The sequence below is a fragment of the Brassica rapa genome, chromosome A08 (genome assembly GCF_000309985.2).
Source record: "Brassica rapa cultivar Chiifu-401-42 chromosome A08, CAAS_Brap_v3.01, whole genome shotgun sequence".
NCBI lineage: Eukaryota > Viridiplantae > Streptophyta > Magnoliopsida > Brassicales > Brassicaceae > Brassica > Brassica rapa.
This window is the reverse complement of record NC_024802.2, coordinates 17812583-17825848: the sequence shown is the minus strand read 5'-3', so window position 1 is coordinate 17825848 and position 13266 is coordinate 17812583. Positions and strand designations below refer to the sequence as shown.

The window sequence follows — 13266 nt, the reverse complement described above, 5'->3', positions numbered from 1 at the left end:
GATCCTATGATCCATATATTTTCTGGAACCAAGATTCAATTGATCCACACGTTATCCTACTCACTCTTAATCCTTTTAAAATTGGTTACAATACTGATGATTAACGTTTACATGCTAATTTGAGCATTTGATTAATATTAACAAAACAAAGGTAGCTAGCCGAACAAAGAGGAGAGCCAAATATAACTTAGCAAATATAGACCTAACCATCAAGCGGAAAAAATGGACAAAATAAGACCTGAAAAAGAGGTTAAAACCCTCAAAGTAACAGAATTAACCACCACAAAATAACCCTTCTTTATCCTCAACAAAACCAATCTTTCATTTGTTCTTCTGCACAATCTCTCATACTTCTATATCTCCCTCTCCTTTCACAAGGAAGGGCGTAGAAGATACCAAAAAAACTCAAGCACAAGAGTAATAATATAACTCATTTATACAAAAAAAAAACTATACAAAATGGGTGGTGTCAAGTTGTTATTCATCTTTGGCCTCTTGGTTTTAGCCATGGTAGCCAAATCTGTCAATGCAACCTATCCATTGACTAAATCTTGCATCAACGGGCAAGGTTGCATCGGGGACGATGATGAACTCGAATCTCTAATGGATTCAGAGACAAACCGTCGCCAGCTTGCTAGAGGACGTCGTTACATTGGATACGATGCTCTCAAAAAGAACAATGTGCCTTGCAATAGACGTGGACGATCTTACTATGATTGCAAGAAGAGGAGAAGGAACAATCCTTACAGGCGTGGATGCAGTGCGATCACGCATTGCTATAGGTACGCTAAATGAGAAACAAAATGATAGAGAGGAGGGGAGGATTTGACTCAGCACGGTTTGATCTTCATTCACTCCTCATTCCTGATCGTTAATAATCTTCTTTCTTAACGTACCATGTGTTATACGTTTGATTCATTTTATATTTTACTTTTGTTCTTTTTTGTTTATTATTTCATCATGATGCATATAAGCTTTTGATTCATTTATATATCGCCTCTTTTCCTTTGTTGTTGTTGTCCTTGTGTTTCGTTTCGTTCATATATTTAAGTTCCGTTTGTCTATTATACATCATGATGTTCTTAGTACAATTAAGCATCTGTTTTTAAATGAGGGCCCAAGTTGGAACCTCTTTTCTTCCTTTAACTTTCCTTTTGTATTTTATCTCGAAACAGTCACATCAATTTTTTGGTTATTTAGTTCAGATTTGTTAGTTTAGCGATCAAACTCTATCGGACTAGTAAATGACAAAACTTATTTCTTATGTTAGCAACAAAATGTTGTAGATAACCTTGGATTGATGAGAAACCATACGATGGCTTCATGCATAAATTTCTAAGCCAAGAGTACGATTTTTTGATATTACATGAAACTTTGAAGTCAAAAAAAAAAAACTTTGAAGTCATGAATGACATCCCATACATTCTTGCGAGACAATTGTTTCTATGATCAAAACAGGAGGTTTTATCACAATGACGTGACAAGAATGAAAAATGCAATGGTTAGGAAAAATATTTTGGTGATTAAGTTGGGATCTCAAGTCAGAGTTGTTTTTGGATAGAAAAACCTATCAAAGCCCAAACCTAACGGCATCTTCTTGTTTAGGAGAATGTTTAGGGTTAAAACATGATTAAAATGAGGATAAATTACTTCAGTTATTGTTACTGGTAAGTAAATTTGAGTTGAAAACAGTTTACATTCCCACGCAACACTAACAAGATGAAAGCATCTTCGAGAGCTGTAGAACTGGCCGGCGTTATTACATAGGAGTTGGGTTTACTTCAAAGATTTTGCTAGCAGATTGTTTAGGTGTAAAAAATATAAAAATATATTAGTTACATACAAACTTATAGAGCCCCTAGAAAACGTCTAATGTTTGGCCCATAACGTGTGCTGAGGACTCCTTTGGTTGCCGTATATACCATACTCATACGTCTAAAATATATATTTGGTTTGGTTGTCTGAGGAAATATTGCACAGACTAGTATCATGGTCACAAGACGTCAAGACCCACCTGCACTACTACATTCAGGACTGTATGGTCTTTTTCCACAGTCATTTAATTGAAAAATAAAGGAACTAAAGACTTTGAAGTGGATGAGAACCTATTAACCTAACATTGAAACATTATTGATAATTTGATATATTGCATTGTTTTTTTTTTTTACTTTTCTTGCATTGCTTTTAGTTTTAAAATCTTTTGTTATAGTAAATATTTAGGATATATTCGTATTCTAAATATAAAAAGCACTTGTAATCAAATCTTGATCGATAGTGTACATAGACGTCAAAAAAAAAAAAAGATCGATAGTGTACATATTTAAGAAATTTAGGTACAACATCATCACAAAAAAAAAAGGATTGGATTGTGGTGGGTAAGCTTGCCGATAGAATATAACAACGAGATTCAAACTATTCTTGGTACGAAATGCTATTATTTACATCAGAATTTTCAAAGGTGATTTCGGATATGTAAAAGATTATGTATTTACCATCCTAAACTTTCATGGTAATCTAACTTTTAAATAAAAAAATATAAAGAAACAAAAAAAATGTAATGGGTTATGGGTCAACCGCAATCGCTTTCAGTGGCACCACTAATAGTGGAAGTGGGCCCTAAGATCAACTCTCTTCACATGAGAATTTTCAACCTTTTAAAGAGAGAAAGAAAGAGTTGATCAAAAAAAAAAAGAGAGAAAGAAAGATGTAGAATTTTAAACCTTTTATATGTGAGATTGAGTCAAGTTTAATTTAACTTGGTCTAAAGACCATTTCAATATTAATTATTAATTGCTCGGTGGACCACGCTCGGTAGACCACGTCTCATAAATGTGGAAGTTTCAACATTCCTAATTATTTTCTCCACTTTTTCTTCTAAACCTAAACATTTGACCAGATGGGGCCATACCCTTTTGTGCCCATTACCTCCCAATCTATATGCCTTTTGTCCACTTTCAATTATACTTGAAAAATGAAATTTAACCATGATTTTTTGACCCAGCATATCATATCCAAGCAGTGACCAAATAATATTGCACTCTAATGTAGCAAACTGTAACCAAACGGGGTTAACCTATAACACAAAAATTACCCTACAATATGGTTAAAAAACTATATTTGTTATCATTAGGCAAAAAGTATTGGTGTGGTTTTATCTCAAAACCCCTATCAAATCATGAAAATGAAATCAAAGAACAAAAACATCTATACTATTAAAGCAAAATCCCTATTAGGATTCTGCCTATAGTTTTTTGAGTTATTTACCAAAGAATGCCATTTCCTTACTTGCTATCTTTTAAAAAAAAAAAAAATCTAACATTAATTACAACCAATCGAAATCTAACTATTCTACAGAACAATTACATTAAAGTATTATTTAATGTACTTCGGTCTTTCTCTCGATTTTTTTCCCAAACCAATTATCTGTAAAAATTCAAACCAATTCGTTACATTCAGCCATTATTAAAAATAACATACAAACAATACAAAACAATACGGTTTCTCTAAATCACTAGAATGTAACACCAATTGAAACTCATCTAATCTACAAAACAATTTCATGCAAGCATTAATTAATATTTGTCTGTTGATTTTTTTCAAACCAATTACATTCAATAATTCAAACCCGTTACATTCAAGAATTATTTTGAAAACATACAAACTATACACCCTAAAAAAATACGGTTCATACCCTAAATAACTACAATCTGACTTTGAGCTACACAACCCCTAAACATACCTACAAACCCTAAGTTTTATCTTATTCTTATGCATAAATTAATGTTTCATTTTTAAAAAAGGGTTGTTAAATGAAACATTCAAATTATATAATATATACTATTAGGGTAAATAAATTTGTGGAGATTTTAAATTAGTGTAATATGAAAAATTAACACTATGAACTTTCACTTAAATTTATTTTTTCAATATAACTTACCGTAATATATATTATATTTTTCTAATATTTACTGCTTACTATTTTAAAAATCATTTTGATATTACTACGCTACATATCGAAAAATTATTTTGTATAAACTTATTCACCAAGCAAAATTATAAAAATAATAAAATCTTTAACAATATATATAACAACTTTTAGAAATTAAGTTGTGATTCTCCTAAAAATACAGTAACAAAATTTTGACCTTATCATTAAATTAGCCATATGCCTTATTTACTAACCAAAATCAGTGCATCATAAATACTTAAACAATTTATATATATACGATTCTCCTAAAATGCTGGTAACCAAATTAAATCAAATCATTAAAGCCAACGATATTTTTGATTCGGTGATTCGGCTAGCTACGATTTCCACATTTTTTCAAAGCGTAAATCGAAAACCCTCACAATACCTCATACTTATTATAAATATAGAGCACGCTCATATCGACAAGGTCATAAACCACAGACCTCACCAAAATACCTATGGCTTCTAATATGAAATTTGCGGCGATGAAGGATTTAGCCTTGGTTAATAACTTGGGCAGTGCATATGAAGGACTTACACACATGGAAACAACAAAAGTGAAAACAAATCCCGCGCTTTGAAAGCGCGGGTCAAAATCTAGTAGGAAATTAAAATAAAACAAAATAATGATCAAGATTTCTTGCCTATGTAATACTCTTTTTAGACAGCTAAGCCCACTCTCTTCCTTCCTATCCGGTTTACTCTTTTCTTCCTAGAAAATTCTCCTTTTTCTAACAGAAAAGAAGAAAATAAAATATAGTAATTTTTAAGAAAACATCCCCTATTTTATTTTCACACTCTTTGTCCATTGTTACCCTTAACAACATCCAAAACAGTAGTAAAAGAAAGTTGAACCTATTTGTTAGACCAATCAATCTCTTCATCACTAGTTTACTGAGAAAAGAATTGGAGGATGCAACTGATTTTTTTAAACAAAAATAGCATATAGTAGAATAACGTAAAATTCTATAATTTCAGTAAATTTTCACCATTGACAGTACAAAAAATCGAAACATATAACAAAAAGCAAAAATTTATACAACTAGTCTAATTCCATATGTATTACTTGATCATATCTCTTAATCACATTTTGGTTTCGCTATAAGACCAATTTCTTCACCACTTGTCTACTGAAAAAAGTTTGAAGGATGTGTAACTGGTTGTGTATTTAAGAAAAAAAAAACATATAGTTGAATAATATATTTCTCGTTGCAGTAAAATTTCAACATTGAGGGCAATTTTCTCAAAACAATACAAACAAATCGCAAAACAACATTTTCCACTACTCTATTTTTTATATGTTATTCATTCAAATTTTCTTAATCGTGATTTGTTTCCAGTAATCGTAAATCTGGAGAATAAACTCAACAAAAACGAAGTAAACAAGCCAAACATGAGCATTCAAATCAATAAAACCATAGAGATATATTAAAATACAATTGAAGGCGATAATTTCAAATCGCAAACATCTCATCTCAGCGTTACAATTTCCCTCGTATAATACATAGTAAGATCACAAAAAAAAAAATTAATGTGTTTTCATGAAGCTGTAGAAGAACCTGAGACTCTAGGAGAAGTCACCGGGAACAGAGGAAGAAGACGAGGCTCAGAATCCATCGGAGTTGTCGCCGGAGACGGGTGCAAATAAAACCCCTTCTCTTTCATAGCCTTCTCTTCCTCGTCGTTGGAGCTCTGATTCGATGATCCGGACCGGTTAAACGGGTCGGGTACAAGAGGAGTAACCGGGCTGAGTACGAGAGACGGGAAATCGAGGATGCTCGGAGAGAGGATCTCGGGTTTCCGGGGCGAGTTAACCGGGTTGAAAACCGGGTTTAACGGGTTGATTTTGAGGTGCTTCATCGAGTTACGACGCTCGTAGAGACGGAACCCTGAAGAGTGTTTCTTGTTGGGGACGGCTTTGATCGGAGGGATAGAGAATTGGGAAGGAGAGGAGGATCTCGGGTCGGGTTTAAGAGACGATGTGTTGTTGTTGTGGTGTTTGGGTCTGTCTGAGGATCCGGTTAGCATCTGGACGACTTGCTTGAAGGAAGTGGTATCGGCTTGGACGAAAGTTGTCGGGTACGGGTTTCCGGATTCGGATCTTGGGGTTAGGTTTCGGGTCGGAGTTGTGGGTGGCTTGTTGCTTTCAGTGCTGCTGCTACTGCATCGAGGAGATGGAATCGGATTCGTCGAAGCATCTCTGTATCTTGGCGAATTCTCCATTTTGATGAGAGAGAGAATAGGAGAGAGAGATAGATTGTGTGTACTATTTGCTAACAAGCTTTGTTTTGGTTCGGTAAGAAAAAATTGTATTGGTCTCTTTAGTTCACTCACGCGCTTACACTAGATTGTCATCACGCGCCGTCGTCAGATGGAAAATGATTAAGATGGACAAAATGTCCGTTTTATTTATTCCAACTTTTACGGACAAAATTCCGGATTCGGATTTGCTGTAACAACTTATATGAAATATTGGCAAATTCTTGTTTTATTCAATTGTGATCTAATTGAATCACTTAAAACTCCTATACACCTATACCTGTTTAAGGGTATACAGATCAAAAGGTGCTAATCTAAATCCCTGATTGAAAAATATTTTGGACTAAAATGGTGGAAAATGTAAAAGAGAATTTGATTGGATTCATTATTGTAGAGTGTTTTTTTTTCACTTTTTAGTGAGAATTTTTTAGCTGAAAAGAAGAAAATTATCTGATCGAAAATTATTTATTCCATTTACGCTTTTAAATTTGTTCTATTTTGTTTACCAATCACAGCTTACAAACTTGGATATATTTAGAATATATATATATATATGACTATTGAGTTATAAAGGGCATTGACTTGTGTTGTACTTGTAGTTAGGTGTGGGCATACTAACTGAAATCCGAATCGATCCGAAAAACCCCAACCGAAAACCAAACCGAAGTTTAGAAATACCCGAAACAGGTTTAGGATTCAACCAGTCCGGACACCCGTACCCGATTGGTTATATTGTGCAAGAGTGTTGTTTCACCAGTTTTGTTCAGAACTATTTCACCGCTGCGTCTCTATCACATTACGTTGTCTCAAGTATCGATGGTTCTTCACAAAGCCGGACTTATGAATCTTCCAATCTCCTTGTTGCTAGAACTACTGTGCAAGAGTGTAGGCTCGTCAGATTTACTATCTACATCACTGCTGCGAGTCCTTCACATTACGCCATCTCAAGCATCGATGGTTCTTCACAGAGTCAACTATGTGACCTTCAACGTAGAGTTGTTGCACGGAAACCCAACTCATCAAACTTCATCCTAAGCACCTTTTTGGAGGTGAAGCTAGAGCTTGAGATTCACCTAGTCTCTTCTGTAAGCTTTGTTGGGTTTAAAGTTAATTGTGCTTATTTTAGCATCATATCAAATCAGATAGGACTTCATTGTTCCAATGTTACCTACGGTTCTGGAGCTTCTTACCTAAAGTTCTTGCCTGTCAACATTCCAACTTATAGGTGTATCAACGTCGATTTCGACTATCAATTGTTCTTTCGAACAATCGCCATGGAAACAAAAGTGAAGCTTCTCTTTGGGTTGAGCATGACTCGTTTCTCGATGGTTCTATCTTTACTTGTTTTGTAATGTTTTCTAGCTTCATTCTACCGTCGAACATGACTCGGGATCTTCTGCTTTGGTTGTAAACTTTTATGCTCTTTGAGCTTTTTAATATCAGTTCGGTGTTACAAAAAAAAAAAAAGAACATAACTCTTACATGAATAACCAAAGTTATAAAAACACAAACCACACCCCTCCCTCTGTTTGTATACCTAACGAAAGCCAAACCAACGAAGAAAGTGAAACTACAAAATATATAAAAGTTAAAAAAAAAAACTATTGAGTTCTCGGACCCCATGAGAAACTCAACCCAAATATACCCTCCCAGTCCCAATGAAAAGAAACATCAGCCCATGTGGTGGACCTTAGAATTACATATGGAAAAAGATGATGAAATTCAGGACCATAGTATGAACATACACTAATAATTTACCTTAAGTGAACTTAAAAGTCGAACATAGTAACCCTTGAACCAATCCTGAGCCTCTTTTGTTTTCTTGAGCAACTTGAAGGAAGATGATGTAGATGGTGAGATGAAGAGGATCCGAGGGAGCTTTAGCCAAGATCAACACTGCCCCTGATTTTATCTCTCTGATCCAAGCTTCTTCTCTCATCTCAAACTAGAAAAAGAAAAAAAAAGTGATGAAGATGAAACCCTAACTAGTTATAGATCCTACATACAACTTTTGCTTTATGAGGTAAGGAAGGATCCAACGTCATTATTTGTGAGATCAAGACACGCTCCATTGACAACACTTGCATTATTCCATATGTTGTTGTAGTTTGAAGGGTTTAAAGATGATGATGACATGAACCCATTAATGTTCCCTGAGATCTGATCAAGCTTCCCTTCTTTGTTCATATCGTCAGTGTTACCTCCAACATGTGGAAGTGGTGCTAGGGTTCGGATATGTGACTGTCCCATCATCTCACCACCATTGTTAATGGTTTTGTGTGGATGCTGGAGAAGAGTAGAGGAAGATGAAGATACCGATGATCCAACTAGACCCGAGAGAAGAAATGGTTTGTTTGTTGTAGAGTTGTTGATGAAGCTACCATTAATGGTGTGGTCATGAGTCAAATAATGTGGAAGCCCTAATCCAAGAGCGCCAAGACCACTATAACCAGATGAGATAAACTCACTCTCTAAACCACTTGATGAAGAAGTCTTTGAAGAATCACTGAAACGGCTAGGAACCATCATTGGAAGGTTATTACAACTGCTCACATGATCTGATAAACCGTAGAGCAAAGGATGATGATTCACGGATGAGAATTGGGAAATCTGATGATGAGGGTTATTAGGGGATGAAGAAGTCGTCGTCGAGGCCGTGGAGGCAACGGTTGTGGTTGCTGGTCGCTTCACACGTTTGTTCTTCCGGTAGCTACCGCCTACGGGAACGTTCCGGAGGGTCCCACCTTGTGTCCAATACCTCTTGCAAGCCTTACAAAAGTACCGTGGCTGAGAGAGGCTGTAGTTGTTGTAATAACAAAACTTTGTGTTTGATGAATCGCAACGAGGGCACTTAAGTTGCGGTGGCTGTTGTTGTTGCTGCTGATGAGACGGAGCCACGATCATGTTCTTGCTCTGCATGCTAGCCTGAGAAGAGAGGGAAAGAAGGGAAGTTTAGATGGTGTGGTTTAACTAAAGGCAAAAGAACAGAGAGAGGACAAATGGATATTATTCGTTCCAAGAGCTAAGAAACAAAATATAAATGAGTCATATTATTTAGAGAGATAAAAATGCAAATGCAAAAGGGAAGAGAGAGAGAGAGAGAGAAACCAGTGGATTGGTATTGGGAGAGCTGATCATAGGCATCTTGTTCTTCTGGTCACAGTTGCCAAACATATCTTTCTTGATTAAGCTCTTTTGATTTTGTTTTCGTTCTCTGTTTCTTCACTTCTTTAAAAGAGAATCCTTCTGAAGCCAGCAGTGTACAGACAAAGAGATGTTGGCTACTGAAGCTATTATTACTGTTTTAACTTTCATAGATTGAAGCACAAAGATTCTTGACAGATGATTTTAAGCTCCTTATTTTATATTTATTTGTAATATTGTTGTTTGTGCCACTATTCATTAACTTTATCTATATCAATATCACTAGGGTTTTCTATACTTGTACTTACTCTATATATAATTAAGATTTGCTACAGAGATGTTCAAGATACATTTGTACTAAAAATGGTCCTTGCACTGGCTTATTATACTAAAATACATCATATAAATCAACATATTAAACACCAGTTCCGGTAGGAAAATAACATGATGAGTTAACTGGTAATCAAGTTTAGGAATGCTATGAATGCAAGTAATTAAAAAAAATGGAATACCAACTAATGGAATGATGGAAGTTATGGAATGCAAGTAATTAAAAAAAATGGAATACCAACATAATAGCAATAGTAATCTGTTTTTTATAAAACCTTAACAAGAATATTGATCACTAAAGCACAGATTCTACACAACTTCGATATGTAGCAAACAAAACGTACTAGGCTATATACAACGTAACGATCAAGAAACGGTAAAATTTAAGTTTTTTCTCAGAAAAAAAACAGTATAGCAATTATGAAAGGAAATAAGACTTACCAGGAGAAAGCAAATTTTGATCGGTGACAAACCTTAAAAATCTACCAGAACAGAATTTTAAATTTTAAAACCTTAACAAATCTATTATCTGACTGCAATAAATAACAGAAAAAAATATTTTGATTCCATTCCAGTCATTCACGTTATTTTTTTTTCATGAAAGGATTATAACTAGATTTCATTTGGTTCCACCTATTCCACAGAAATTAATGGAATGACAATTGTTTTTAATTCCATTTAAATTGTACATTTTTTTTTGGAATCTCTTGGAATAAGCTATTCCAGACAGTTTTATTCCAAAAAATAGTAATCCAGTTACACCCAAAGTATTCGTTGGATCTAATATATACCCGATTCGACAACTAGGATCCAACCAGACAATCAAAGTTCCAACGTGGTGTACTAACGCAGGTAATATTAACTTACACTAAATTAAAGTGTATATACACCAAAAATGTAAGAAGTAAAAGACAGAGACAATAAAGGAGAATGTAACAGGTGAATCTTTCAGAGGAATCAAGGAACATCACTCATCACGATAAGTGACATTCTTTTGCATATTGTGGAATTGGAGAGAATCCCTAGACCCCACGCCACCCTATTAATCCCACTTCCAACTCTTTATTTTGATTTATATAAATTCCAACATATTTTATACGCATCTATCATACAAACTCACTATAGTTTATACGCGTCGATTTGGATATATCTCCCTATAATAGTACTAGTTGCACCTTTTGAGATGTTAGTAATAATTCAAGAGATTGTAAAATATTTAGAGATAATACATTCAGCAATGCACAATAGGATAAGAAGTAAACATATATAGTTCTTTAAAATCAAAATATCTAAGGTTTTTTAAACCAAATGATTATCGAATAGGAGTTTTTTTATATTATTTGACGTCACAAAATCAGACCGCGGTTTTGGCAGCTACGTTAGTCTTTGGCAATGTGACTATGTGAGCACGGGAATTCAAATCATCACATCACAAATGTCATGAATAGAAACTTTAGGAATTAAATAAGAAATGGCGCTAGCGTAGAGTCACAAAGAAAAAACTGAGATAAGGTTTTCGAGAAATGAAAGCTTCAAGAGGAAAGGGACAAGAGCGAGCATAAGTGCATGTGATGTTCCATCTCACTCACTGCCAACTCCAAATTATCTTTGCTTTTTTCACCTTTTTCTAATAAAATAAAAAATTAAATCTTACGTGTATGTATCGAAACTAAATCATATCACATCTTACTTCATGTTTGCAATTTTTAAATTGCGTATAAACAATGCTTGATTGTTCTTTTTATTTCAATCAATATATCTTCTTTGACATCAATCAATATTTCAGTCAATATAGCATGAGATATCCATGAGCCAACAATATTTGGAAGGATTGGCGCGCGCTAGATCAATGTTTTTTTGGTGTAACACTAGATCAATGTTTTTCGTGGGTTTAAATGATAACAGTGCAAAACGTAAGTTGGTATGCACAAGCCGCACAAATGCAGAGGGGTGTGCGACGGACAACCAATTTGTTCTATATGAACAGAACACAAATTTAAATAGTGTCTACATAAATACAGATAGATGTAAGTATTATTCAAATTTTAAAATGATTTCTAACGCATCAATTTACCAAAACCCACTTTAAAATATTTCAATTATTTAACATATTTACCTATTAAGTAATATTTAAACATCAATCATTCAAATACGGAGGGAGTATTGAGAATTAATCATAATATTACTAAAGAGGAGTTTGTCTTGTAAATTTTGACTAAATATTAATTGCATATACCTTACACACATACCCCCATACATACATACACACAAACTCATGTTCTTTTTTTTTTGTCAAGGTCACACAAACTCATGTTATTAAGAGTTTACGTTACACATAAATATTTTAGTACATATATATATGTGTATGTTTTATGTGTGTTAAATATATATTACGATGATGCATGTGGGAAGCAGATTGGAAACAATAAGAAAAGCAAAAGCATTAGCATGGGGAAACTAACGAATTTTGTAGAGCTTCGAAGGATTTTCTCTTCTCTAATTAAGTTACTGCAAAAAAAAATTGGTATACATATATCTAAAAAAAAATTGGCAGCTGATTAATGTATTTCTAAATTTTGTTATATTTTCTCCCAGTTCGATGTTGTTTTGTCTTCTCAAGATCGCTCCTTTTCTTGTAATATTTGATTTTCCAAAGTTTGATTGGCAGTTGATTCTCGATTCTTTGCATCACAATCAAATACTAAAGTAAACATATTCAGTTATTATACCCAAAAATGTTTTGCTTACATCCAAGAACTACAAAGACAAAGAAAGGAATGATGTTGTGCATCTAGTTTTGGATGATTGTAAGATAAAACAAAGAATGGTTTAAGAAAAATAGTATATGAAGGAAGGAAACTTTTTATATACTTTCAAACAACCGCAAGAAAAAAAAATTTAAAGCAAACTAATAAAATTCGTGGAATGGTGTCAAGAGAATTCGGGTTCAATAGTTCAATCAAAGTTTCGGTTAATATGTTTGCAACTTCAGAAGTCTTAGGAAAATGAAAACCAATGTAAAATCAAATATATTATGAACAAGGTTGTACTGTTATAGAGTCTATCTTCAGTAAGGTCGTTCGCTTCTTTTTGAGTTTAGACCTCATGAAATCTTGTAATGATCCACTTGTTCCTTCCTTAGGTGCTACTAGTGCTTGGTATTGCCTGCAATCACTGGGATATATCACTTCTGCAAACAAAATTTTCTGATGCAAGCCAAGATCATCAAGTAGCTTACAAGCTAAACGTATAAGGAGAGGCGAGCTAAAAGTTAAGAAAGAAACATTGTATATCAACGTATTATGTTGGTGACAGTGATGGCATCAAGGCCCATATCGATGAGAGTTTGTTAATCGTCATTTGGTTGGTATAGTGTTTGAAGGATCTCCATGTCTTTCATATCTGTTTTTTTAGACAGGAAACAATAACAAGTAAACACTTTTTGACCGACTTACTTAGTATTCAGTAAAACAAACTAACCAAGATGTAGCCAAACCTTCTTCAAACTTGAAGAGTGGTGCCAAGACTGCACATGAGATGCGGTATAACCGTCCCTGCTCCGT

The 13266-nt window shown here is 34.2% G+C and overlaps 3 protein-coding genes across 3 annotated transcripts; 1 reads left to right on the top strand and 2 right to left on the bottom strand.

Moving 5' to 3' along the window:
* Nucleotides 1–275: 275 nt before the first annotated feature.
* Nucleotides 276–3187, top strand: LOC103835336 (protein RALF-like 4). The gene has a single exon (XM_033276705.1). It carries the CDS (start codon nucleotides 460–462, stop codon nucleotides 793–795), a length of 336 nt encoding a protein of 111 aa, XP_033132596.1. The 5' UTR covers nucleotides 276–459; the 3' UTR covers nucleotides 796–3187.
* Nucleotides 3188–5349: 2162 nt separating this feature from the next.
* Nucleotides 5350–6831, bottom strand: LOC103835335 (VQ motif-containing protein 4). Its single transcript, XM_009111490.3, has one exon. The coding sequence runs from the start codon at nucleotides 6191–6193 to the stop codon at nucleotides 5510–5512; it is 684 nt and encodes a 227-aa protein (XP_009109738.1). The 5' UTR covers nucleotides 6194–6831; the 3' UTR covers nucleotides 5350–5509.
* Nucleotides 6832–7707: 876 nt separating this feature from the next.
* On the bottom strand, nucleotides 7708–9654 carry LOC103835334 (dof zinc finger protein DOF1.4). Its single transcript, XM_009111489.3, has 2 exons — nucleotides 9338–9654; nucleotides 7708–9154 (listed from the first exon to the last, which is right to left on the bottom strand). The coding sequence occupies exons 1-2, from the start codon at nucleotides 9401–9403 to the stop codon at nucleotides 8246–8248; spliced, it is 975 nt and encodes a 324-aa protein (XP_009109737.1). The 5' UTR covers nucleotides 9404–9654; the 3' UTR covers nucleotides 7708–8245.
* Nucleotides 9655–13266: the final 3612 nt, after the last annotated feature.

Excerpts from the sequence above, each read along its gene's own strand:
- LOC103835334 (XM_009111489.3), bottom strand. The coding sequence starts at position 9,403 with ATGTTTGGCAACTGTGACCAGAAGAACAAGATGCCTATGATCAGCTCT. Across the intron at positions 9,155-9,337 it reads CTCCCAATACCAATCCACTG|GCTAGCATGCAGAGCAAGAA; the intron begins GTTTCTCTCTCT and ends CTCTCTTCTCAG.
- LOC103835336 (XM_033276705.1), top strand. The coding sequence starts at position 460 with ATGGGTGGTGTCAAGTTGTTATTCATCTTTGGCCTCTTGGTTTTAGCC.
- LOC103835335 (XM_009111490.3), bottom strand. The coding sequence starts at position 6,193 with ATGGAGAATTCGCCAAGATACAGAGATGCTTCGACGAATCCGATTCCA.